The sequence below is a fragment of the Nerophis ophidion genome, linkage group LG10 (genome assembly GCF_033978795.1).
Source record: "Nerophis ophidion isolate RoL-2023_Sa linkage group LG10, RoL_Noph_v1.0, whole genome shotgun sequence".
Lineage (NCBI taxonomy): Eukaryota > Metazoa > Chordata > Actinopteri > Syngnathiformes > Syngnathidae > Nerophis > Nerophis ophidion.
Genome location: NC_084620.1, coordinates 31,088,418 through 31,116,308, shown reverse-complemented (window position 1 = coordinate 31,116,308; position 27,891 = coordinate 31,088,418). Strand labels below are relative to the sequence as shown.

Genomic DNA, 27,891 nt, shown 5'->3' with positions numbered 1-27,891 from the left:
AAACAGCTTCTATCAAATGATTTTTGACAAGGGTCTTATTCCAGCAGACCTTAAAAAAAAACAAAGCACCTCCGTCATAAAGATTCTAGTGTTTTTTTCCAGTAAGGCCTTAAAAAGATCAACGCTCCTGCCATAAAGAAGATCTTTGTAGTTCATTCCTAAAAACAGCAAATTGCTCCTGTCATAAAAAGTATCTTCAACAAGCTTTTTTTTTTGCAGATTATTAAAAACAGCCGAGCGCACCCGTAATAAAGATGATAAACTTTGACAAATGTTTTTGCAGTAGGTTCTACAGGAGAACACTTGTCATAAAGAGAGGATCTTTGGACTTGTGTTTTTGCTGAATAATTAAATACAGTAGATTACTCATGCTCTAAAGAGAATCTTTAATGAGGTTTTAGAGCAGAGATTTCAAATGTAAGGCCTGATCAGGTTTTACCCGGCTCGCGGGATGAGTTTGCTAAGTATAAAAAATGAGCCGTAATTTTGGAATGAAATAAACTGCTGTTCTATATGTGTCCACTAGTTGTCGCAACAGCAAGTCTTGTGTATCTTTTGTAGATTAGGTTACTAACGTAAAAACATTAAAATAAACCACGTTAGTGCACCAGCCGAGGAAAATGAGCAAACCACATAAATAACATCCTGTAATTTGATTTCAATATTATTTTTTAATCTTGATAAGACTGAAAATGAACACCAATGAGTTGACTGATGAACATTATCACATCATTTATTCAGAAAGTACAAATAATGATAGATAAAGGTAGAATACTGTTAACCGCAACATGTAAGTGGAAAAAAAGAACAACATTATGATTTGTACATCTTCAAACTGCACTTGTTCTATTTTTAAACAAAGAAAACAATACAAGGTTGTCTTTATTTTTAAGTTATCGTGTCGTGATTTCACCAGTCCGGCCCCACTTGGGAGTACATTTTTCTCTGTGTGGCCACCGATCTAAAATGAGTTTGACACCCCCTGTTTTAAGAGTATTAAAATGAACAAGTTGCTTTTCAGTGGCCTAGTGGTTAGAGTGTCCGCCCTGAGATCGGTAGGTTGTGAGTTCATACCAAAGATTAGAAAAATGGGACCCTTTTCCTCCCTGCTCGGCACTCAGCATCAAGAGCTGGAATTGGGGGTTAAATCACCAAAAATAATTCCCGGGCATAGCCACCGCTGTTGCCCACTGCTCCCCTCACCTCCCAGGAGGTGAACAAGGGGATGGGTCAAATGCAGAGGACATATTTCACCACACCTAGTGTGTGTGTGACAATCATTGGTACTTTTAACTTTTAACTTTTCAGTACGTTTTTAGAATGTCATTACCTAGACCAGTGGTTCTTAACCTTGTTAAAGGTACCGAACCCCACCAGTTTCATATGCGCATTCACCTAACCTTTCTTTAGTGAATTTTATTTTCTTTTTTTTTTTAAATTCAAGACAAAGTTATATGTTTTTTTACTGGTGCACAAAATGAACCGTGCATGAACATCACCTTGTTCAAAGAACAAAACCAACACAGTGCATGAACTCACAACTGATTACACCCCTGTAAATCAGATGGAACATTAGAGGGAACATTGTTTGGGGGTATCCATAATATGCCGATAGGGAGAAGTTTTAATTTACATGATGAGTCGGGTGTGTCTTGACCTCCGCGGCGGAGGGTCCGCCGAACCCCTGAAGCAGACTCACCGAACCCCTGGGGTTCGATTGAACCCAGGTTAAGAACCACTGACCTAGACTGAGTGGGGGGACGTCATCCGTGGAAGACACGTCCAGCGTTGCCCCGGCGATGTCCACCATCTCATCATCGTCGTCTTCACTGCTGCCACCTCCTCCTCCACCACTGTAACCACCTCGGTGCGCCATCACCGTCCCGCCTGTTAAGAGAGACACGCATACTTTTAATGTCCCAAGAGACTCAGGTTGAACTCTCGGCGGTGTTACCTCCAACCGCACCATGTCTACGACGCCAATAAGACCAGAAGTGGCTCATACTGACGTCATTATTGTGGCGAGAGTTGCTGGACTGTGCTGACTGTCGCCAGCTTCGATGACAGTGTCTCTACTTCCGGGACATTTTTGGCAAATATTTAAATCGCGCTGCGCTCCTCCTGTGGCGTGTGTGTGTTTGCATGAGTGTGTGTTTCCTAATCGAGGCGCCCAAATTATAAGCGAACATGAGACTATTTGCAGGTAGAGCCGAGGGATGAATGGTGCGTTCAAAGGCCGACTTTACCTGATGATGAAGAAGTCTTGTGACTCGGTTTAGAGCCTCTTGATCAACACCAACAACACCAATTTAAGTGTCAACTTTGGCAGCTCAGATGTATTCACGCGTCTTCCAAAAAACGAGTTAGCGTTCCGAATAGTAGTAGGTTCATCTCATATTCGAGGGGAAAAAAAGAGTAGAATAGTCCGCTTCGGCGTTGTTTTGCTACTTCGGGCTGCTAACACTTCGCATCAAGCTCGCGGGAGTTCCGCTTCCGCTAGGGAAACTATCCACTGGATATCGAGCCAACCTTAGATTTTATTGCCGTATCGACAAACATATGTAATAAACATATATATTAAATATAAATTAAACGGTGAAAATTCTTATTTTAAATATTTAATTTGTAGCCAGCGTGTTGTACACTCGCTTTATTCTGAAAGTAACTTGCGGAAAAGCTGCTCCTCCATGGTTAAGACGACAGGAAAAACGATTGACTAAAGTCTAACTAGGTCAGTGGAGCAGAACGACTCAGCGGCCATTGTCTATTTGAGCCCGTTCATGTTTATCCAACGTGGCTTGAATCTTATTCATTATATCAACACATACCTGGCAACGCTCACGTTTCTGCCGGTCTTTTCCATGGTTCTCTCGTTCAATATCATTATAAAATGGCCCAAAAAGGTGAGATTTTTCCATTGAACTTCACCAGCCTCATTTTGATGGGCAGGTGGTCAAACAGATAAAAGTACGATGGCCCGGAAGTGCAAAACACTAATACTTGATGAAAAATTTACAATTACATAAAACAAAACAAAAGATAAGCTATTTATTCTATTTCCAATTCTAAAATTGAGAATAAAAAAACTAATTCAGGGCCGTTTTTCGATTTTTACTATATACGGCAGATTTGAAAACAAACAAAAAAGGGTTGATTTTCATTATAATATTGCCAAAACATTTTATTTTGTGCTTTGATCCATTTACAGATTTGAATTTTTCCAGATAAACATAAAAATTCAATTCATGTTTATCCAAAGTGCGGGTTTATCTGTGTGATGACAAATTGAACCGGAAGCAGTATTTTAGCTTTTCCTTTTCCTTTGGCGTGTTTTAAGCATAACAGTAACATCTTTGTTCAGCAGGCGTCCTATTGTCGTTTAAAAAAAATAAATAGTTGTTCAACCTTTGTTTCAGAAATAAAAATAGAAAAAGTTATCCAAAATTAGTTTTTTGATTTGCATTTAAGAATTTGAAATATAATTAACGGAAGGTGCCCTGTGATGAGATGGTGACTTGTCCACGGTGAAGCCCGCCTTCCGCCCGAATGCAGCTGAGATAGGCTACAGCACCCCCGCGACCCCGAATGGGACAAGTGGTAGAAAATGGATGGATGGATGAACGGAAGGTAGATGGACCCAAAACAACTTACAATTTCACAAAACAAAATAACGAAAAACTAAACTATTCACATTTTCAAAATAATAAAAGACAAAACACTTTTTAAATTTCAGAAAAAACTAAATACAAAACGGTCCTTGTACCTTCCGGTCATTCTATTTCCAGTTCTTAAACACAAATCATGGTGTGGCGCAGTGGAAGAGTGGCTGTGCGTAACCCGAGGGTCCCTGGTTCAATCCCCACCTAGTACCAACCTCGTCATGTCCGTTGTGTACTGAGCAAGACACTTCACCCTTGATCCTGATGGGTGCTGGCTCGCGCCTTGCATGGCAGCTCCCTCCATCAGTGTGTGAATGTGGAAGTAGTGTCAAAGCGCTTTGAGTACCTTGAAGGTAGAAAGGCGCTATATTATCATTTATCAAAAAAACAAATTTGGCGCCATGTATCATTTATCAAAAAAACTAATTTGGGGCCATTTTTTCTATTTTCATTTCTGAAACAAAAGTTGGACAACTATTAAAGACACTTTTTTTCAAAAACGACAATAAGACTCCTGCTGAACAAATATCTTACCGGTATGCTAAAACATGCTAAACGCATAGGAAAAGTTAAAATACTACTTCCGGTTCAATTTGTCCTCACATAGATAACCATGCATTTTTGCATTTTGGATAAACATAAATTGGATTTTTGTGTCTATCTGTGAAAATAAAAATCCATAAAAGGAAAACAGCACAAACGTTTATTTTAAGGCAATATTTTAATGGAAAATAACCCTTTTTTGTTTGTTTTAAAATCTGTCATAAAACAATAAAACATCAAAAAACGGCCCTATTTTAGTTTTTTGATTTGCGTGTAAGAATTGGAAATAGAATAAACGGAAGGTACATGGACCCAAAACACTTTTCAATTTCAGAAAACACAAAAAATGAATACAAAACAATTCTCAATTTCAGAACACACAAAAACAAAATACAAAACACTTTACATGTTCAGAAAACACAAAAACAAAAGCCAAAATAACTTACAATTCCATAAATCGGAAAGGGAATGTCCCAAAATCCCAGATTGACAGCCAAATATGCCAATCATTTTGTTCATATCCGCAGAGCCCGAATGAGGAAGTGAAGACTCAGCGGATGGCTGACTTAGTTGTGGATTAATCAGCCAACGACCATTGCATCTTTCTTCAAAATGACCAGCAGATCCATCTTCGAGGGTTTGCAGGCCTTTTCAAATGCTTCTGCTTTGGTAATTAATAGGAAGAAGTGTGAAACATGATAATAAATGGGTTAAATGATAAATGGGTTGTACTTGTATAGCGCTTTTCTACCTTCAAGGTACTCAAAGCGCTTTTGACACTACTTCCACATTTACCCATTCACACACACATTCACACACTGATGGATGGAGCTGCCATGCAAGGCGCTAACCAGCACCCATCAGGAGCAAGGGTGAAGTGTCTTGCTCAGGACACAACGGACGTGACGAGGTTGGTACTAGGTGGGAATTGAACCAGGGACACTCGGGTTGCGCACGGCCACTCTCCCCACTGCGCCACGCCGTCCCTAACAAGCAATGGTGGAATTATTGTTAAAAACTCGCTTTGAGATTTTTGAATTTCTATCAACGAGTCGATAGAGAGGGACAAGTTGTAGAAAATGAATGGATGGAAGTCGATAAGTGATAGATTAGATCGGGGTCGGCTGACCTCGTTTCGCAAGATCTAGTTTCTCTTTAAATACCCTTCTTGAAAATACCCTTGCAAATGTATGTCTGCCACCTGCTCTGCTTCTTTGTTGGTTAAAAAAGTGAGTACCGCTGATTTCTCCGCTGGTCGGGTATAACTCCAGGTACAACTTTCTGCTTTTGTAAATCACAACTTATGATTGGATACCTGGGAATGACAAGTGAGCATCCAATCACAGTCACATTCAACGTAATGCTACCTAGATGGGCTACTGTCAACAATTTGTGATCTGAGCGGCTATCGCAACCCTCTGTTAACTGAATATCCTCTGTTCGTTAAACTGCACAGCCGCCGCTAATTGGTTCAGACGGCCTCCGGCAGAATTCAAACAGCGCTGGCAACAAACTAGCTGAATACTGGTTGGATATAAAAAAAAAGCAGCTTGCGTAAAAATGGCAGCAATGGAGCTTAATATGACATGAAGAGAATATGATGAATACTTTTATATCTTTATAGAAATTAAATTTAAAATAAAATCAACTTTTATTAATCCATGATTATGATTTATGTTCGGCCAGCAGAGAAGGCCTCGCTGACTCTGATGGCACACCACTAGTTTCAATGCTATACACTTTGAAACTGTTAACCGTGTGTTCAAAATCTAATGAATGAAAACATGTCTGATGTCTGACAAAAAAAAAAAACACTGGTTTGTTTTTCCCAACATCTTTTTTGAAAAATGTTGTGGCCTCAGGTTTTTACTAAGTTGTGATTTTAAGTGTTCTAAATTAGCCATTAAGTTATCTATCATTTTCCCAAACACAGCTCTGGATGCCTTGGAAGTTGGCCTATAAACACAACGTCTCCCCATATATATGCATTATTTGGAATAATCAATACATATTAAACAGAAACAAAACACTGTTTCACAAACAATGTGTTGGAAAAAAAACAAAAACAACAATTCTTAAATGTTTTGACAGGAATTGGAACGTCTTTTGATTATATTCTATTTATTGACAAAGATAATATTTACATGAGTATTATAGACGATTAAAAAAATTGATAAATAGCACTTTCTTCAGCTAGGTAAATCTTCTCCACAGTATGAAGAGCACAAAAGTGTTTTACCAGGCTTAATGAAAGCTGGGAGAAACATCGTACATCTAAAATGCAACAACAAACACATAGGAAATTCTCTGTATTTTGATAAAAGTTGTCCACCAAAAGCTGTTGCATTCTAGGGGAACTAATTCCCTCATATTAATTTCAGGAACATTTGGACTGAACATAACACATTTGTCATCCCAAAAAAAACAAAAGAAGTACACATACATATTTTGAGTTGAAAAAAAAAAAGAAATGGTTTTGTTTTTACATTGTAATTTTAATCAAGAGTGGGAGAACGCAATAAAACTGTTATGTATTTTAGGTTAATTTCACTTTGTTTTAACTAAAGAATTGTACAACTCACTAGTAATGACAAAGGAAAACAAACGGGCCATCTTAACCTTAATCTGACATCTGAATATCTAATGACATGTATGTTGCTGTGTAAAAATTACCTCCTGGGTGGTGAGAATGCTGACATCACATGTGTAAGTGGGACAGTATTGACAGTCAAAGTTGCATCACATGTGAGCAATGACATCAGATGTGTAAGTGGGACATTTTTGACAGTCAAAGTTGCATCAGATGTGAGCGATGACAGATGTGTAAGTGGGACAGTATTGACAGTCAAAGTTGCATCAGATGTGAGGGATGATATCAGATGTGTAAGAGACACAGTATATTTATTTGCACCTGTTTTAATATTATTTAAGAAACATATATTATCAATATTATTAATTAGGTTAAAATTAATATATTTTAGCACTGTGTAAATTTGTGTAATAATATAATAATGATAATATAATAACATAATATTATTATGTAATAATAAATGTACATGTGTGTACTTTTATTTTCATCAGTTTTTGAGTGCAGTCTTTTGCGGTATATTCGATTTATATTTGTTTTGGTAATCAGCCTGATTAATAATCTTTGTGATTAAGACATGGTTTCATATCATTTGATGAGGTTTATCCTGTTAAACTGTTAGTACTTTAGATATAACTAATGAATAGGATTAAAATCGAGAGTAAGATTATTCATTCAGTGTTAATATTTGAGTGGGCCTCTCCAGTGGAAAGGTTGGGTCCCGAGTTCGAAAAGGTTCAGAATCCCTGGCCTGAACTATGCACGCATCCTTCCTGTCATGGGAGGCGTGCTGACAGGGTGTACCCCACACATACTATAACATTTTCTTATTTATGAACCCTTTTATTATGTCTATGGGGTGGACAATGACAGCAGGCTAATGTAGCATCAACAGACACATGTGGTGGACATTCATTTAACAACATGATACAGTTGATACTGAAGTGAATTATTAACTCATATCATGTTTTGCTTATGGTTCAATTTATATCCAACTTGGAGAAGGCAAACGATCAAGTTTAATTAAATAGTGGTATTTAAGTTTGAGCACATAATAGGATTAGACCCCATAGTTTGGTATTCGCAGGTGGATTGGATCATTTCTCGTTGGAAAAGAGGCTCTAATTGGGACTTCGGAATGCAGAAATGATAGCCCTATCCTTGAGAAGAGACTACCTGTCTAGCTCAGAGCCTTGAAAGACATGTTTTAAAGACACTTTTACACGAACATCTCCTTACAATGTCAGGTTGTACATCCATCCATCTTCTTTCGCTTATCCGAGGTCGGGTCGCGGAGGCAGCAGCTTAAGCAGGGAAGCCCAGACTTTCCTCTCCCCAGCCACTTTATTCAGCTCTTCCCGGGGGATCATGAGGCGTTCCCAGGCCCGCCGGGAGACAGTCTTCCCAACGTGTCCTGGATCTTCCCCGTGGCCTCCTACCAGTTGGACGTGCCCTAAACACCTCGCTAGGGAGGCATTCGGTTGGCAGCCTGACCAGATGCCCGAACCACCTCATCTGGCTCCTCTCGATGTGGAGGAGCAGCGGCTTTACTTTGAGTTCTTCCCGGATGGCAGAGCTTCTCACCCTATCACTAATGGAGAGCCCCACCACCCGGCGGAGGAAACTCATTTCGGCCTATGTACCCGTGATCTTATCCTTTCGGTCATGACCCAAAGCTCATGACCATATAGGTGAAGATGGGAACGTAGATCGACCGGTAAATTGAGAGCTTTCCCTTCCGGCTCAGCTCCTTCTTCACCACAACGAATTGGTACAACATCCGCATTACTGAAGACGCCGCACCGATCCGCCTGGCGATCTCACAATCCACTCTTCCTTCACCCGTGAACAAGACTCCTATGTACTTGAACTCCTCCACCAGGGGCAGGATCTCCTCCCCAACCTGGAGATGGAACTCCACACTTTTCCGGGCGAGAACCATGGACTCGGACTTGGAGGTGCTGATTGCCATTCCGGTCACTTCACACTCAGCTGCGAACCGATCCAGTGAGAGCTGAAGATCCCGGCCAGATGAAGCCATCATGACCACATCGTCTGCAAAAAGCAGAGACCTAATCCCGCGGCCACAAAACCGTAACCCCTCAACGCTTTGACTATGCCTAGAAATTCTGTCCATAAAAGTTATGAACAAAATTGGTGACAAAGGACATCCTTGGCTGAGTCCAACCCTCACTGGAAACGTGTCCGACTTACTGCCGGCAATGCGGACCAAGCTCTGACACTGATCATACAGGGAGCAAACTGCCACAATCAGACAGTCCGATACCCCATACTCTCTGAGCACTCCCCACAGGACTTCCCGAGGGACACGGTCGAATGCCTTCTCCAAGTCCACAAAGCACATGTAGACTGGTCGGGCAAACTCCCATGCACCCTCAAGAACCCTGCCGAGAGTATAGAGCTGGTCCACAGTTCCACGACCAGGACGAAAACCACACTGTTCCTCCTAAATCTGAGGTTCGACTACCCGGCGTAGCCTCCTCTCCAGTACACCTGAATAAACCTTACCGGGAAGGCTGAGGAGTGTGATCCCACGATAGTTGGAACACACCCTCCGGTCCCCCTTCTTAAAGACATGAACCACCACCCAGGTCTCCCAATCCAGAGGTGCCGCCCCCAATGTCCACGCGATGCTGCAGAGTCGTGTCAACCAAGACAGCCCCACAGCATCCAGAGCTTTAAGGAACTCCGGGCGGATCTCATCCAGCCCTGGGCCTTGCCACCGAGGAGGTCTATAACCACCTCAGCAACCTCATCCCCAGAAATAGGAGAGCCCACCACAGATTCCCCAGGCACTGCTTCCTCATAGGAAGACGTGTTGGTGGGATTGAGGAGGTCTTCGAAGTGTTCCTTCCACGATCCACAACGCCCGCAGTTGAGGTCAGCAGAACACCATCCGCACCATACACGGTGTGGACAGTGCACTGCTTCCCCTTCCTGATTCGGCGGACGGTGCTCCAGAATTGCTTCGAAGCCGTCCGGAAGTCTTTTTCCATGGCTTCCCCGAACTCCTCCCATGTCCGAGTTTTTCCCTCGCGACTGCTAAAGCTGCACACCGCTGGGCCTTGCGATACCTGTCCACTCCCTCTGGAGTCCTATGAGCCAAAAGAACCCGATAGGACTCCTTCTTCAGCTTGACGGCATCCCTCACTGCTGGTGTCAAGGTTGTGTTCTTCTGAAATAACATACACCCAGACACAGGCAGAAGGAATATGAGACTGTGGTTCGGCTTCTCCAGGTTAGGAGGGCCTCATTTTTTTTTTAACTTAACCCCCTCCTGTGTACTGCAGTCCTGAATAATGACGCTCCCTTGTAATCAAAAAACTTTTTGTTCAGCAAAGCGTCTCCGACATTTTGATCCAGCTGCACTGCCGTGTTGCCCTTCTGCCCAGGAGAAGGTGACGTGACCAAAAATGCACTTCAATACCGCAACTGAACGTTATATTTTTGTAAATATTTTATTTTAATTGATATGGCAGCATGACAAAATGGACAAGTGGAGTATGACAGTATCAAACTATGCCTTGAATTTTTTTGTCCCAGCGTATACTTGCACTTGTATTTACTTTTTATTTCATTCATTCCTTGTTCATTTGTAATTATGTTTCACAGCTTATCTGACAAGAAAAAGAAAGTTTGATCATATTATGCCTCTACTGGCTTACCTGCACTGGCTTCCTGTGCACTTAAGATCAATCAATCAATCAATGTTTATTTATATAGCCCCAAATCACAAATGTCTCAAAGGACTGCACAAATCATTACGACTAGAACATCCTCGGAAGAACCCACAAAAGGGCAAGGAAAACTCACACCCAGTGGGCAGGGAGAATTCACATCCAGTGGGATGTAACTTTAAGGTTTCACTACTTACGTATAAGCGGTCTAGCTCCATCGTATCTTGCTGATTGCATTGTACCTTTTGTCCTGGCAAGAATGCTGTGTTCTAAGGACTCCGGCTTATTAGTGATTCCCAAAGCCCAAAAAAAGTCTGCGGGCTGTAGAGCGTTTTTTATCCGGGTTCCAAGTATTCCTCCAAGGTTTCTCATTGTATCCCATTGGTTTGAGTTTTTTCTTGCCCTGATGTGGGATCTGAGCCGAGGATGTTGTTGTGGCTTGTGCAGCCCTTTGAGACATGAAGTGATTAAGGGCTATATAAATAAACTTTAAATGATTAATTGATTGATTATTTATAACTATGCAAACATGATAGTCTACCCATTATATTGTTTTCTTATTGTATTCTAACACTTTTGGTTGTTATTGTTTATTCCAGTTTAATCGATTAAATTGTTCCTCTCTTGTAGTGCTTTTGAAAGTGAGCCTTTGAACAATCAACAGAGTTTGTCCAAAAACGTATAAGCTACAACTCGCCGCTGTTTCACCCTCCAATGAAGAAAGACTAAATGTGCAAATGTTTCTTAAAGGGCTGATTATCCCTTGATATTTAATAAGAGCAGTTTTGGGTATCATGCAAAATGTTTACAATGACTATGAAAATAGAATAAAGGTCTACATGATCTAAGCTGTAGAGTGAAATGGTGCCAAACGACTCTGGGTCAGTCTGTGTTCTCAGTAAAGGCCTCACATCTGTGGAACTCTTTGCCACTGGAGCTAAAGTCACAGACGGACATTAAACTTTTCTCCACAAAACTGAAAAAGCGGCTTTAGGAAAATCAGAAGTGTGACCATGAGAACTGAATGTAGTGTGGACAAATGGGGCCAATTATTTTCAATGTATTTTTTATTTTATACTTGTCTTAATCCTTTTGTATGTGTTTTTCACGTTTCTCAACTTTTCTTTAAAAGCCTAACCAGGGAGAAGTGTTGCAAATTAGCCTGTGGCTAGAAGTCTTATGTACTTTGACATCGGTTATCTATGGCAGTGGTTCTCAACCTTTTTTCAGTGATGTACCCCCTGTGAACAAGTTTTTAATTCAAGTACTCCCTAATTAGAGCAAAGCAGTTTTGGTTGAAAAAAAGAGATAAAGAAGTAAAATACAGCACTATGTCATCAGTTTCTGATTTATTAAATTTTATAACAGAGCAAAATATTGCTCATTTGTAGTGGTCTTTCTTGAACTATTTGGATTTTTTTTTTAAATAACTAAAAACGTCTTAAAAAATAAACAAGTGATTCAATTATAAATAAAGATTTCTACACATAGAAGTAATCATCAACTTAAAGTGCCCTCTTTGGGGATTGTAATAGAGATCCATCTGGATTCATGAACTTAATTCTAAACATTTCTTCACAAAAAAAAAAATCTTTAACATCAATATTTATGAAACATGTCCACAAAAAATCTAGCTGTCAACACTGAATATTACATTGTTGCATTTCTTTTCACAGTTTATGAACTTACATTCATATTTTGTTGAAGTATTATTCAATATATATATTTATAAAGGATTTTTGAATTGTTGCTATTTTTAGAATATTAAAAAAAAATCTCACGTACCCCTTGGCATACCTTCAAATACCCCCATTTGAGAACCGCTGATCTATGGGTAGCAATGTTTAATTGTACTGTCCCTGTCAAATAGAATAGAAAGTACTTTATTTATCTTTGGGGTAAATTCAGCACCACAGTTCACACACAATAATAATAATATAATTTTTTATCATATAATATATATATATATGAATAATACAAATGTATTCTACATATATTCTACATTTAAATACAGTCAAAATGTATATTATATATCATAAACACATAAATGAATAAATAAAATAAATGATCCAAAGAACTGGTTGTGGAGAATGAAATAAAGTAAAAACAAATGGATTTGAAATCATATAACCACTTATTATACACAAAATGTCATTAGCAGCAGGCTGCAGGACATTTTAAAAGACATTGTGTCGTTGTGTAAATGTTTGATCATTTCTAATGGGGCTCCAGATATTCAATATCCTGCTACATTTTCAATATGATTGAGTCATTTTGATGAGGAAGCATCCCCCGCCTCCAAAAAAACTATAACCTTTTGGGTATTACAGGTGACACTCGGCAAGAACACTGAGGCTTCCTATATTTTCAAAAGCACATGTTGACAGGCAGCACGGCGGACCAGGGGTTAGTGCATCTGCCTCACAATACAAAGGTCTGCGGTTCGATCCTACAATCGGGATCTTTCTGTGTGGAGTTTGCATGTTCTCCCCGTGACTGTGTGGGTTCTCTACGGATACTCCGGCTTCCTCACCTCCAAAGACAAGCACCTGGGGATAGGTTGATTGGCAACACTAAATGGTCCCTTGTGTGTGAATGTGAGTGTGAATGTTGTCTATCTGTGTTGGCCCTGTGGTGTACCCCACCTTCCGCCCGTATGCAGCTGAGATAGGCTCCAGCGACACCCCGCGACCTAAAAAGGAACAAGCGGTAGAAAATGGATGTTGACAGGTAAGCAGTAAACATAGTGGATCAAAGTTTGATATTGTATTCTTTGTTGTTCACGCAAGGTTAATCCTGGAAGAAACTGTAAAACTATTTGAGGATAAATATGAAACAACAATATTAGATAGCATAATAGTCATAATATTTTTGTTATTGAGCCTTGCTCTTTTTCCCAAGCTGTCAAGCACCATTGCAACCCACTGTAAACATTTCTGAGCTCGCTTCCCACAGATTCTTGTTTTTAGAGGGCCTCCTTCCTCCCAGCTTGCTTCATAATGCCACCTCTAGGCCTTTTTGCAGAAGTGATGCTGAATTCATTATCGGAGGGAAAACTATGCAAGCAGCCAGCAATTCCATGCTATTAGAAAGGCCATCTTGTTTCAGGCCTGCGCTGGAATTGTGCCTGATTGTTCATTTCCCAGAGAAAGTGATTAGGTTTGGAGTTTAAAGCATCAATATATTAGAATAATCACTACTCCTAAAAGTCGGACTGGACGTTTTAAGTGCTACACTGACATAAAGAAATAGCACGCTTCCCCTTGAATGGGTCTTCAGTCTCCCGCAAAGCTCAGATCATCCAGCAACCTTTGTTTGGCCTGAGCCATATTTACTTAAGTGCCCCCCACCTCAGAATAAAGGAATGCCGTGGCCACACGTGGGGGGTATAACATTCAGCACAATACACACAGGAGGTGCATACATCACCGCAACGACATCTGCGGGGAGTTGAAAACACTATTATTTACAGCACTTTCCGGAAATAGGCTTTTTTTAAAAATGCAAATACACTGAAAAATGAGTGCAAATCTTGGCTTAAAGAGCCCATTTGTTCAACAAGTCACCTCAAAAATACCTCCCAAAGTTGATTTACTGAAACTATAACTGCCTCAGTCCAAGGGTCGGTGCTGGCGCTTAAAGCTCAGGGGGACTTTGGCCCAGATCACAAATAACCAAGAGGTGGAGGCACAGGACGACAGCAGGCACTTTGTCAAAGTTTAATGGATGATGAAACCTGGATAACAAACTCAGGGGACAAAAACTCTGCCTTAATTTCTGCATTGCTCAATTCCGTTTAAGCCGAGCTTCTTTCTGTACATTTGTGCAGTTAAAAAAAAGGAACGATCTGAAATGGAATTGACAAAAGTTCCAAATATACATAGTTTTTCTGATCATATCATACAAGCCATTCCAGTCTATTGAAATCCACTATTTACACAATGTATACCCCAGGGTTTTCTGTACATGCGTGTGACCGGAGTCTCAAACTCCACACAGTAAATGAAACAGCTGCAGGAATCAAACACAACGTGATGTTATGGAGGGAACAAATCATGGATTACAGAGTGTCAGCCAGCAACAGAACACAAAATAATGCTGTAGATCTTTTTGTTGATATGAAGCACCACATCAAACCCTCTGGTAGTGAGGTCGACATACGTGTTCGTGTCTCACAGTGCAAGTTCCATCATGGTAAGTAAACATGGTTTTGAAGTGGCGAAGAGGCTCCAATTCAAGATCGTTTGGATTCTTGATTGTGCGCATGGCAACCTCAGGGCTTTTCAGATGTTGACGTAGTCACGTTTTGGTCCAGGAACCTCGAGGTCTCATTTTTTGCAAGCACCTCTGAGACATATTTACATTTGTGCTGTTATACGGGATTTAGTCAGTATTGCCCATACCCCATGGACATTCCCATTCCCAGACCAAGGCCAAGCCCCAGACTCTCCCTCAGTCCTCTTAGCTGCTCCTCTCCAAGCCGGATCTTGTCTTCCAGCTGTTTCTGCTCCACCAGCAGGGCGGCTTTCATTTTCACAAAGTGGCTAAGGGAGACAAACGCGTGTAAAATGAATGTACTTGTCTGGGAAAAAATGTCGATGGTGTTTAGTACCTGTAGTCTCTGTGCTGGTCCGGAGAGAGACAGCGGGCCAGGGCCCGGCTCACAGCCTGCTCCCTGCGGTCGACGTGGTCCTTCAGGTCCTGGGCCTCTGACAGCTGCCTCATGAGCTGGCGCTTCTTCTCCAGCAGGGGGAGCTACACAGCAGCCAATGAAGAGATGTTCAACATCAATGTTTTACACGAGTATTGCCTGACCCGCTTCCTCACCCTCTCATCTTCTTCGGTGTCCGGGTCCAGCGTGTCCAACGTGGTCTCCACCCGCAGCAGGCGGGCCGACAGAGACAGCAGCAGGCTGACCACCTTGTCCAGGTCGCCGATGAACATGCGAAACTTGTCCACCTCGTTGGCCTTGCACGCGGCCACTGCCATGCTCTCTACCTCCTCGCCCAGCTGCGCGTTGGCACGGATGTCGTCCTGAAGTCCACGCTGGGCTTCCCTCAACACCCCCAGCTTCTTGCGCAGGCTTTCCATCAGCTGTCTCTGCGCCCAGCAAACACACGCAGATCAATCGAGGGAACACAAACATGAACTGAAGACTGCAGCGGCTTAAGAAAAAAACAAAAATAACAATGCCAACCTTTTTTGAGCACATATGGTATTTGAGAACTATCTTGTCACCAAACAAAAAGTTGTATGAATAGCATCTGGTGGTTACCCAGCTTAATTATGAACAAGTACACATTATTCGCCACAAAATGTGCTCTGGGGAGCCATATCTTTGTGGCGCAGAGGAAGCCTTAACCAAATGATCAGGCCCCCCGCGTCCCTTAAGACAGAACACGCGCTGTGCGTCGGGGACCCGCTGCGTGGGGGTGGGGGCCTGGTTTTGCACAAAGCGCTCGTAAAATGTTAAATGACAGAGCGCTTCTTATAAAATTTTACCGCAAACACATACAGTACCTAGCCGCTTCCTGCTCCTTCACAGATTACTGTATTTTTCGGATTATAGGTCGCAGTTTTTTTCAGTTTGGCCGGGGGTGCAATATATAGTCTGGAGCGACTTATGTGTGAAATATCAAATAATATTATTCATCTCATTCGCGGAATAGACGCAGAAAATGTCAGCTATCGTCACACACACATCAGCAATCGTCACATACACGTCAACCAATAAGAATTTGGCGGGGGAGAGTCATGGCAGAAGTGCATTGTGGGTCATGGAATGCTAACTGCTACTGGATAATTTCATCGTTGGGGGTAACTTAGAAAAACTGAGAAGGGCTGATCAAAAATTTGGACCGAAAAGGATATCATGTACTGCAGATTACAAGCTGGACGTAGTGGAATATGCAGCAGAAAACGACAAGGGGAAGCGGTGCATACCTTTGGAGTTGGCAGAGTTGTTTAGAAGCGACATCGATGAAGAAGATTTCATGGGATTTAGCGATTAGGAGTGACAGATTGTTTGGTAAACGTATAGCATGTTCTATATGTTATAGTTATTTGAATGACTCTTACCATAATATGTTACGTTAACTTACCAGGCACCTTCTCAGTTGGTTATTTATGTGTCATATAATGTACACTTTTCAGCCTGTTGTTCACTATTCTTTATTTATTTTAAATTGCCTTTCAAATGTCTATTCTTGGTGTTGGATTTTATCAAATAAATTTCCCCCCAAAATGAGACTTATACTCCAGTGCGACGTATCTATGTTTTTTCCCTTCTTTATTACGCATTTTTGGCCGGTGCGACGTATACTCCGGAGGGACTTATAATTCGAAAAATACGGTAAATCCTTGTTATGTAAGGCAGAGTTACCAGGTTCAAAATTGATTTATACATTTATGTCTTTAAATTAGGACTGGGCGATATGGACGAAAAAGTATATCTCGATATATTTTTATTCAAACAAGATATTTGATATGTATCTTGATGTGGGGGTTTAATCTCCAAAAAAGATTCCTCGGGCGCGGCCACTACTGCTGCTCACTGCTCCCCTCACCTCCCAGGGGGTGATCAAGGGTGATAAGTCAAATGCAGAGAATAATTTCACCCCACCAAATGTGTGTGTGTGACAATCATGGGTACTTTAACTTTAACTTAATGTATTTTTCAGTGAAAGTATACATATAAAGATATTCATTTTTGAGCGATATTCAGTGAAATTGAAGTGAATGACAAAGGAACAACAGTCAGTGGCACTTTTATTAACCCCGTTAGTCAAGATGGGTATTAACAGCACATAAAATAAACTTTTTAAGTAGCACAGAATTAAACAACATAAATAAAATAGAAAAATCTTATTTCTACGTAAAATAAATAACATAGCTGTGCAAATAAAACAAAATGTATCAATCTCAGATAAAAAATTTTTTTTCAGGCAGGCACTTTGTGATTCCCCTTCCTGGTTCGATGACCCGTCCTATCTCGCCTCTGATTGAGCCTGTTCCTAACCAATCATGACTCATCATAGTAAACAACCAAGCAATCATGGATGTTCTCATATGTGCAAGTACGTCTTGGAAGCAGGAAGGACAGGGGTTCAGTAGCCCGTGGAGGGGCAGCGAGGGAAAACAAGGAACACAACACATAAGTGGCGTTTGGTCATTTTAACATGAAATAAATTATATCGATATGACGAAATAGTCTCAATTCATATCTTGTTTAAAAATATGTCGATATATCTTACAAACTCGACATATCGCCCAGCTTTAATTTAAGCTGCAAGCAGCGATGGACGGGACCGACTTTTGCTAGTGTTTCCTGCCTTTACCCATTCAACATATCTTTACCTGCACATTACCTACATTCCCTGCATCCTGGGGTCACACTGGTGCTTCTTTCTTTCACCCATACATGCTGGTGCTTCCTGCCATCACCCAGACAACATATCTTTACCTGCACATTACCTACCTTCTCTGTATCCTAGAGTCAAACTGGTGCCTCCTTCTATCACCCAGTCAACATATCTTTACTCGCACAGTACCTACCTTCTCTGCATTGTGTGGTCACGCTGGTGCATCCTGCTTTTAAGCGGCCATCTTGAGACGGCAGCAGCGCAGCAGCATCATCGCAGTGGTTTTTTGAAGTCTCGTAAAATCAAAACCGGAGCAGTTAGAAAAACTCTTTTAATCAGAAGGGTTAAATCTCTTTCCTGTCCGAGTTTGAAGCCGACACAACAAACGCGCTGAGAGGAGATAATGTTTGATAAAACGTGACGAGTTTTTACAAAATCTTTTGTTTTGAAAGGATAATTGCCAACTTCCTGTTGATTTTTGCTGAAGGATGTCAATTAATGAAATGTAGGTCTAAGTGAGACCTGTACATAGAGGTTTTTGTTTCATGTCTCTACGACATTTCTACTGGAAGTTACAAGCAGTTTTGCCTGTGTTTTCTTCCCAAGAGCAGTTTTGTCAGTGTTTTATTCCTAGGGGGCGCTAGAGCGCAATTTTGAGTTTTGGGTTGTTGTTTTTTTGTTAGATCGGAATTTTCACCCGTCCTGATGTGTGTGTCGAGTTTGGTGGGATTTGAAGCCTTTTAAGAAGGGTCAAATTACAGCTCAAAGAGGCAAAAATTACATTTTTTAGAAAACTTTTGTTTTGAAGGGATTTGCGCCAACTTCCTGTTGATTTTTGCCGAAGGATGTAAGTGTATGAAATGTAGGTCTAAGTCAGACCTACATAGAGGTTTCATGTCTCTCCGACATTCCTAACGGAAGTTACAAGCAGTTTTGTCTGTGATTTTTCCTAGGGGGCGCTACAGCGCAATTTTGAGTTTTTTTTTTTTTTTTTATTAGATGGCAATTTTCGCCAGTCCTGATGTGTGTGTTAAATTTGGTGAGTTTTGAAGCATGTTAAGGGGGTCAAATTAGAGCTCAAAGAGGTGGCGGTATAATAATGATAAAACCTTAGAAATACAATGGGGTCCTCTGTCCCAAAGGGACATTCGGTCCCTAATTATAAAAATATACATGCAAATTCACATAAATTAAGTGTGGAAAAAAAGTGTAATGGGGAGGGGATTCCCCCCACCTCTTCTGAGGGGTGTGCCACAAGAAGACATGCAGGAAGCAACAGTGTGGTCACCTTGTAGGTGAGCTCCTCCTCTTCATGCTCCTTGTTATCGTTGAAGTCCTTCATCTGGGACAGGAGCTGAGCCTTGGCCGCAGACGTGCTGTAATAGGATGAGCAGCTGGAACTCGCGCCGGAACGCCTGCTGGAAAAGACCGAAATGTTTCTCCGTCACAAGCTGGTACAAGACGACGTGAAAAATAATGCATTTGGAAGATCTGTAGTCAGAAAAGTGAAAGAGAGAGAAACTATCTGTAAAAGGTTGTAGCGAAGGAGCTAGTTAGGCATTGTCAAATGAAGTGGTCACACACATACTTACACTTACACACGCGCGCACACGCACGCACGCACGCACGGACACACACACACACACACACACACACACACACACACACACTCTTGTATTTGTTACCGTTTAGAGACCTCTGAAAATTGCCTACCTCTTTAGGACCACCCTTTCTACATATATAAAGATTTGTATTTACAACATTAATAATATATATATACTATGCAAATATATATGTTTTTTTGTAACGTGCTTAAGGCCGGTGACAAAACGATTTACGGACCACAGATGGACCCTGCGCCGCACTTTGGGCAACCCAGCTGTAGAAGCTAACTGTTAATGGCCACTATAGTCTTAGTACCGTTGTGTATTTGTTCATCCTATGGTCACATATGGGACGCGGGTAGTCTTACGTCAACACCGGAAGTCGTAAATTCAGCTGTTCACCTGGCGGGTTTTTTCCGGGATGAATGGGGAAGTCCTTCTTTAGCTGACATCTTGTTCTATCATATATTGCTGCCTTTGCATCTGTCAATGTTTACTTTTGTATGCACATTAAATCAAGAAAAAAATCCTGACTTTGGAGCAATGTTCACAGACTCTAGTATTTGGCTCTCTATTAGATGCAATGGTTTTCCGTATTGGGACCATGAATTCGGTTCTAACTTGTTTACCGGTCGTTATATGGAAGGTACCTTTCCCTGTTGATATATCAAGAAGGGTAGAAATACAAGAATACACACACACACACACACACACACACACACACACACACACACACACACACACACACACACACACACACACACGCACACGCACACCATCACCATCACCTATCCAAGCTGTCCGTGTTGTGTTGTGCATTGAGGAAGGCACCCCTCCATCTCTCTGTGCCCGACTCGCCCTCACTGCCTTGGATCAAGAGCTCCTCCAGGCTCAGGCCCTCCCTGCCGCTTTCCAGCTCTTCCTCCAAAGAGCCGATCTCCTCCCTCCTGGCTTCGCCCACCGGCTCGGTCGGTATGTCCGTCAAGGTGTCGATATCTGTCTCCATGACGGTGACAGGCAGGGCAAAGCAAGAGAGCTCGCTGGTGATCAACTCATCCTCGGCAGGTAGTCCCTCGTCCTCCTGGAAGTCATCGATGTCTGTTTCCAAGGGGACATCCAGTTCTGCCTCCAGGCTGTGCGAGGGGCTCGGGCTGAGGGTAGTCACCGATTCTGTTCCGGTTTCTGTGGGTCTTGGTAGGTCCAGATTGTGCTGTTGCTGCTTGTAGTCCAGGACAAAAGAGGCACTAGAAGGTAAGACACCACCGAGGTGTCCATCTTTCAAGATAAGTGAACATGCATTGTGGCTCGGAATTCTGGGACACGGTGTTGTGTCCCACCCGGCTTCAGGTCTCAAGTTGGCCAGTGGTTTGTGAAGATCACTTTGACTGGTGTCTGACTGAGATAGATCGTCTAGACACAAAATCTCAGTTGGCGCTGTGACTGTCTCATGTTGCTGAAAGTACAAGTTCCCCCCGCGCTCCTGAGGGGATAGCACCACAGGCCTGAAAGCCTGCCGGCAGAACATGGGACTGGGCGGGGCAGTTGAGAAGGAACGCTCCGAGAACTGATGCTGACTGGACGAGGTGTGGGGAAAAGCGGGTTCACAGGGCAGAGGTTGGTGGCGGCTGCAGCGCAGGCAGTTCTCGGCCACTTCCTGTCTCTGTGGGGGGAGGCTGTACGACCTCTGTCGGGACGATTCAACACTAAGATGCTCTGTGGGCTCAGTGGAGGGATGCTGTGGAGGCGCTGTAGAAGAAGAGCAGAACAACATGTGGTGAGACGCACGCCTGCGGTGGAACTGCTCCCACTTAGGCGGCGGTGGTCTCGGGGGAGGGTTTTTCTTTCTGCTGGTCAACTGTGCGCCGCGTACAGTGTCCCCCCGGAAAACAGCTGGTCTTTCCTCAACTTCGCGCAGTGTCTGGCCGACGGTCGGGGAATATACTGTCCAGTGCTGGTTGAAGCGGAGATCATTTTCAGACATGGCGCGACCCCTGTGAGAGAGGGGAGCCACTGTGTGTCCATTGCAACTGTCCCTGCCGCTGTCTAGCTGCCCGGGGTACCATGATCCCTGGTGGGGAGCCTCTTGGTGTTGCTCTCGTCTCCAGCTGCTGTAGTCCCTAAGTTGTGGGGAGATAAAAAAAACACAAGAAGATTAGCCAAAAGGGAACAGTAGTTGTTTCTGCCTGTATAGCGCGGTAACTCATGCATGCGCTAACAAACAGCAATCCCTCACACAGCCACATATCGTTAGGATCATATTTTAAGCATGAATGATTGCTTTGCTTTGCACACTTAAACCTCATTACAGCCAGACAACAGCCAAGCATGACTGAGTGGGATTTCCTGCCAACTCCCTCCCGCCCCAAAGTCTCCAAGGACTCACTTTGAAACAATCAAGACAAATATGACGTGAAGATGCTTTGACTTTCCTCTCGCTCCACCCGAAAGACATAATCAGACATATGTTGGACAATGGAACCCGCATGTGACATACAATGTGTTTATATGAAATGGAAGGGTCTCACCTCTCCGTCAGGCTGTACTTCCTGTTCAGCTTACTTGTTTCCTGTTGCCGGGCAGGATACTGCGCCTGTGGAGGACATTTAAAGGTAATTACGCCACAAATAATCCAACTGGTATGAAGCACAGGGAAGTCTTCCGACAATGTAAGTATTGAATCTGAAAGTATTCGGTACATAGTTTGTATTAAAAGGTTCCCAGGACTATCAAGAGTTCACATTAGGCTGTACCCCCGCCCCCCTCCCCGCAATCCCTTCAAAGGTCTTAAATTATAGGTTTGTGGTTAAAATGAGATCCAAAACTAGCATATTCACAGACACAAGCATCGGTTGTTGATTCCATAAAGTATTTTAATGATCCGCAGAGTTGGCAATCAAAACATTCAGACTCTGACCTCACATAAGATACAAGACACAACTTCAACGCATCAACCACAAGCCACTTGGGCCAAAAACCCTCTCTGGTGCTGGTCAGTACAGTTTAGTGGAAATCGTGCTCTCCAATAGATATCATCCGCAGTGTTTTTGTTTCAAATTGTTTAGATTTGAGGAGAGCGGCTTGTGCTGAGAAAACCAGCACTTAGGCCAGAAGTCAGTTTTATTTTGCAGAACGAGAGTTTAAGGGTGTGCTGTGCTTTGGGCCCGCTTCACACTGTTTGGCTATGATCTGCACTCGGGTTCGAAACACTTCCGCTCCTTTAGCCCAATTAGTGGATCTGGGCTAGGGCACGGTATGATTGCACACACATGCACGCTGAGTCATAGAATGACTGTAATGTGGTTGCTCTTGCAAGTTTTGAATAAATAACCAAAATAAATAATAGGAATGCTCAAAATATTCTAAAAACCGACCAACGCTTGCTCACCCGCAACTACATTTGTGTGTGTAAAAATATGCATTTAATTCATGTGATCCCTGAAGTCTTTTGCCCGGTCTGAGTGCACCCTAAAACTGGCGACATCATGGTTTTTCACACTTTAGATGAGTGGTCGCCATACTTTTTTTTTTTTTAGAGTTACTTTTACAAAACATATCCACATTTTTGTAAAAGTTAATTTCATAGTTTATTTCAACCCAAATAAAAGAATAAAGCATGTATTGCAAGAACAAAAACACATTTTTGGTATCCTCAACTCCAATATTACATTGAAACACACAAAAAACTATCTCGTTCATCTCCATCTTGGATTTTCAATATGCATCGCTTTCTGGGATTACTCACATTACAGTTTGAGTCAGAAGGAGAAGGTCGTTATTAAGCAAGCAATAGCTAATCAGTAACTTGAAAATGCACCTACATACAAGCTTCAAATGATTTGGATATGACAGGCAGTCAATATTTCACGTACAATTTACATAGACAGTGTAATAAAATGAAATAAAACACTATAACCATATAGGACTACATCTATAGATTATTTAAGTCATCTATCAATTAGTTTGTTTGAATGATCAATTAATTGGATAAAACCCACCTAATGCCCTCATGCATGCTTTAGGGAAAATAGTTTTTAAAAAAACTATCAAATCTTCAGCGAGCCGTAACCTCAATGCTTTTTTCTAATAAATACACATAATCAATATTAAAATTGCTCGATTAACATGTGTGCAATAATAATAATAATAACAATAAAATAAACTCCCTGCTGTTGGCAGGGCACACAGACAACACCAAATATTGTTGGCAAAAAGGTGATGAGTGTTGATAAATCACATTGCGCATGATAAATATTTATATTCGCACTTTCTTCAACCAGTATTGTGTGAGTTTTGATTATCAGACGCAAAACGGATTGCACCCCTGATTCTGCTCACTTGAGACGCAATCCACTTTGCACACATTTAGTCAATCGGCTTTGCGTGTGCTATCAGGTATGCACGTGTTTTAGTAAACGCAAACCTTCAGTAAATCAGGATTTATGTGTCCAACTCCAACCTGGAGAAGAGAATTGCACTTTACCAAGCCTCTACTTTCACACTGGGGCTCCACCTGAAGACTAAGCTTCTGCTGGTAGCTCTTAACCACAATAAAGTGGCACTATCTCAATGTCTGAGTAGAGCCGGACCCGAAAAAAACTAACGAATAGTTATCCATCCATCCATCCATTTCCTACCGCTTAGTAATAACTTATTGGTGATAGTCAATGAATGTTATGTATTACTTATTATTGTAGAATCTGTCATAATCATAATAATTATTAGTGTAAATATTAGCACTTTCAGAAGTGATTGAAGTTAGGTTGATTTTGGATATTTTCTGTGTGTTGGTACTTATAAAATAACTACATTACACAGGAGCCTTAGCAGTAGAGCGGAACCAGAAGTGTAGACAAAAGTACTAGTGGAGATGGGAGCTCGTTACGAATATCCTTTAGAGTTGAAAATAAGTTTCTGTGTTACTGAAAGCTGTTGTTCCTGCATTATTGCAACTAACAACAAACACAACATTCTGCAGACTTTGCACACGGTTATATGCTCGCTGGGAGGGAAGATCTTGACTCTACTTTGCTCCGTGCTTTTATTCACTAAACAAATACGAGTGGTCATTTCTAATGCATAAATTGAATATGGCATCTAAGTCGAAAAATTGGCACCACAGAAGCCTTCTGCTGCGTCTCATTCCCTGGCAAAGCAGGTGTTTTGCGAAGCGGAAGGACCATACATCTGCCATACCTCCCTTATAATTTGTTTAACGTTTGAATGGCGCACCAAATCTGCATTTGTGAAATTATTTGATCAATGAAAAATAGAAAACCCTAACGTGTGAAATGCTATTTGTCTGTGCAGACTGAGGTGGAGCGCGCACTTACAGGAAGGAGGAGCCTAGCTTGGAGGTGCAAGACTTGATAGAGGAACAAGGATCAATTCAATTAAGTTTTTTTTTTTTTTAACATTATCATAATCAATTAACCGCATTACGATTTTAAATCCATTAAACGTGCAGCCCTAGACCTACTAACAGCAATGGGCCGATGGGCCGTAGACCCTTGATCTAGAGCAGGGGTCACCAACCTTTTTGAAACCAAGAGCTACTTCTTGGGTACTGAATAATGCGAAGGGCTACCAGTTTGAAACACACTTAAATAAATTGCCAGAAATAGCCAATTTGCTCAATTTACCTTTAATAAATATATATATATATATATATATATATATATATATATATATATATATATATATATATATATATATATATATACACACACACATACACATACAGGTGCTGTTCATATTATTAGAATATCATGAAAAAGTTGATTTATTTCAGTAATTATATTCAGAACGTGAAACTTACATATTATATCAATTCATTACACACAGTGATATATTTTAAATGTTTATTTCTTTAAATTTTGATGATTAGTACTGACAATTACTGAAAATCCCAAATTCAGTATCTCAGAAAATTTGAATATTAGTTACGACTAGTACCAAAAAATATTTTTTAGAAATGTGGGCCAACTGAAAAGTATGAACATGGAAAGTTTCAGCATGTACGGCAATCAATACTTAGTTGCAGCTCCTTTTGCCTGAATTGCTGCAGGAATACGGCGTGGCATGGAGTCCACCAGTATGTTGCACTCCTCAGGTGTTATGAGAGCCCAGGTTGCTTTAATAGTGCCCTTCAGCTCTTCAGCATTGTTGGGTCTGGCATCTCGCATTTTCCGCTTCACAATAGCCCATAGGTTTTCTATGGGGTTAAGGTCAGGTGAGTTTGCAGGCCAATCAAGAACAGGGATACCATGGTCCTTAAACCAGGTACTGGTAGATTTGGCACTGTGTGCAGGTGCCAAGTCATGTTGGAAAATGAAATCTTCACCTCCATAAAATTGGTCCGCGGCAGGCAGCATAAAGTGTTCTAAAACTTCCTGGTAGACTGCTGCATTGACCCTAGACCTCAGGAAACACAGTGGACCAACACCAGCAGATGACATGGCACCCCAGACTATTACCGATTATAGAAATTTGACACTGGGACTTCAGGCAACGTGGATTCTGTGCCTCTCTTGTCTTCTTCCAGACTCTGGGACCTTGATTTCCAAAGGAGATACAAAATGTACTTTCATCTGAAAACATAACTTTGGACCACTCAGCAGCAGTCCAGTCCTTTTTGTCTTGAGCCCAGGCGAGACGCTTTTGACGTTGTCTCTTATTCAAGAGTGGCTTTACACATGGAATGCGGCAGCTGAAGCCCATATCTTGCATACGTCGGTGCGTGGTGGTTCTTGAAGCACTGACTCCAGCTGCAGTCCACTCTTTGTGGATCTCCCCCACATTTTTGAATCGGTTTTGTTTGACAATCCTCTCCAGGGCGCGGTTATCCCTCTTGCTTGTACACTTTTTTCTACCACATCTTTGTCTTCCCTTCGCCTCTCTATTAATGTGCTTGGACACAGAGCTCTGGGAACATCCAACCTCTTTGGCAATGACCTTTTGTGTCTTGCCCTCCTTCTTTAAAGTATCAATTGTCATCTTTTGGACAGTTGTCAAGTCAGCAGTCTTCCCCATGATTGTGTGTCATACAGAATCAAAACGAGAGACCATTTAAAGGCTTTTCCAGGTGTTTTGAATTAGTTAGCTAATTAGAGTGTGGCACCAGGTGTCTTCAATATCTGACCTTTTCACCATATTCTAATTTTCTGAGATGTTGTATTTAGGGTTTTCGTTGTTTGTCAGCTATAATCATCTCCTTTTTGGCAAAAAACACTTAAAATGTATCAGTCTGTTTGGAATGAATGTATACATTCTGCAAGTTTGACATTCTAAACAGAATTAATGAAATAAATCAACTTTTTCATGATATTCTAATAATATGACCAGCACCTATATATATATATATATATATATATATATATATATATATATATATATATATATATATATATATATATAAATGGGTATTTCTGTCAGTCATTCCATCGTACATTTTTTTTCCTTTTACGGAAGTTTTTTTTGTAGAGAATAAATGATGAAGAAAACACTAAATTGAACGGTTTAAAAGAGGAAAAAACAGGTAAAAATGAAAACAAAATTTTGAAACATAGTTTCTCTTCAATTTCGACTCTTTAAAATTCAAAACTCAACCGAAAAAAATAAGAGGAAAAACTAGCTAATTTGAATCTTTTTGAAAAAAATAAAAAAAATAATTTATGGAACATCATTAGTAATTTTTCCTGATTAAGATTAATTTTAGAATTTTGTTGACATGTTTTAAATAAGTTAAAATCCAATCTGCATTTTTTTAGAATATATAACAAACTGGACCAAGCTATATTTCTAACAAAGACAAAATATTTTTTCGTCTAGATTTTCCAAAACAAAAATTTTAAGAGAAATTTAAAAGACTTTGAAATAAGATTTAAATTTGATTCTAAAGATTTTCTAGATTTGCCAGAAATTTTTTGGGGAATATTAATCATAATAAGTTGGAAGAAATATTTTACAAATATTCTTTGTCGAAAAAACAGAAGCTAAAAAGAAGAATTAAATTAAAATGTATTTATTATTCTTTACAATAAAAAAAATAAATTTACTTGAACATTGATTTAAATTGTCAGGAAAGAAGAGGAAGGAATTTAAAAGGTAAAAAGGTATATGTGTTTAAAAATCCTAAAATCATCTTTAAGGTTGACTTTTTTCTCAAAAATTGTCTTTCTGAAAGTTATAAAAGGCAAAGTAAAAAAATAAATGAATTTATTTAGACAAGTGAAGACCGAGTCTTTAAAATATTTTCTTGGATTTTCAAATTCTATTTGAGTTTTGTCTCTCTTAGAATTAAAAATGTCGAGCAAAGCGAGACCAGCTTGCTAGAAAATAAATTACATTTAAAAAATAGAGGCAGCTCACTGGTAAGTGCTGCTATTTGAGCTATTTTTAGAACAGGCCAGCGGGCTACTCATCTGGTCCTTACGGGCTACC

The 27,891-nt window shown here is 40.9% G+C and overlaps 2 protein-coding genes across 8 annotated transcripts in view; both read right to left on the bottom strand.

The window, feature by feature from the left end:
- The window catches only part of LOC133560692 (H(+)/Cl(-) exchange transporter 5-like), a 33,035-nt gene extending 30,058 nt beyond the window's left edge, over nucleotides 1-2,977 (bottom strand). For 2 of the 5 annotated variants that reach the window (XM_061913493.1, XM_061913497.1), the window contains exons 1-2: nucleotides 1,955-2,109; nucleotides 1,744-1,887 (exon numbers count right to left, since the gene is read on the bottom strand). In XM_061913493.1, the coding sequence (XP_061769477.1) occupies nucleotides 1,744-1,887; nucleotides 1,955-2,003 (193 nt within the window). In that variant the 5' untranslated portion in view covers nucleotides 2,004-2,109. Of the gene's footprint in view, nucleotides 1-1,743; nucleotides 1,888-1,954; nucleotides 2,110-2,246; nucleotides 2,489-2,828 lie in introns of those variants that run through there. The other 3 variants (XM_061913496.1, XM_061913495.1, XM_061913494.1) reach the window with 3 other exon arrangements.
- Nucleotides 2,978-14,192: 11,215 nt separating this feature from the next.
- Nucleotides 14,193-27,891, bottom strand: part of shroom4 (shroom family member 4) — a 69,821-nt gene continuing 56,122 nt past the window's right edge. For 2 of the 3 annotated variants that reach the window (XM_061913489.1, XM_061913491.1), the window contains 6 exons: nucleotides 21,978-22,042; nucleotides 20,241-21,569; nucleotides 19,137-19,266; nucleotides 15,315-15,587; nucleotides 15,100-15,242; nucleotides 14,193-15,031 (listed from right to left, as the gene is read on the bottom strand). In XM_061913489.1, coding sequence (XP_061769473.1) covers nucleotides 14,875-15,031; nucleotides 15,100-15,242; nucleotides 15,315-15,587; nucleotides 19,137-19,266; nucleotides 20,241-21,569; nucleotides 21,978-22,042 — 2,097 coding nt within the window. In that variant the 3' untranslated portion in view covers nucleotides 14,193-14,874. The remainder of the gene's footprint in view (nucleotides 15,032-15,099; nucleotides 15,243-15,314; nucleotides 15,588-19,136; nucleotides 19,267-20,240; nucleotides 21,570-21,977; nucleotides 22,043-27,891) is intronic. The other variant, XM_061913490.1, reaches the window with a different exon arrangement.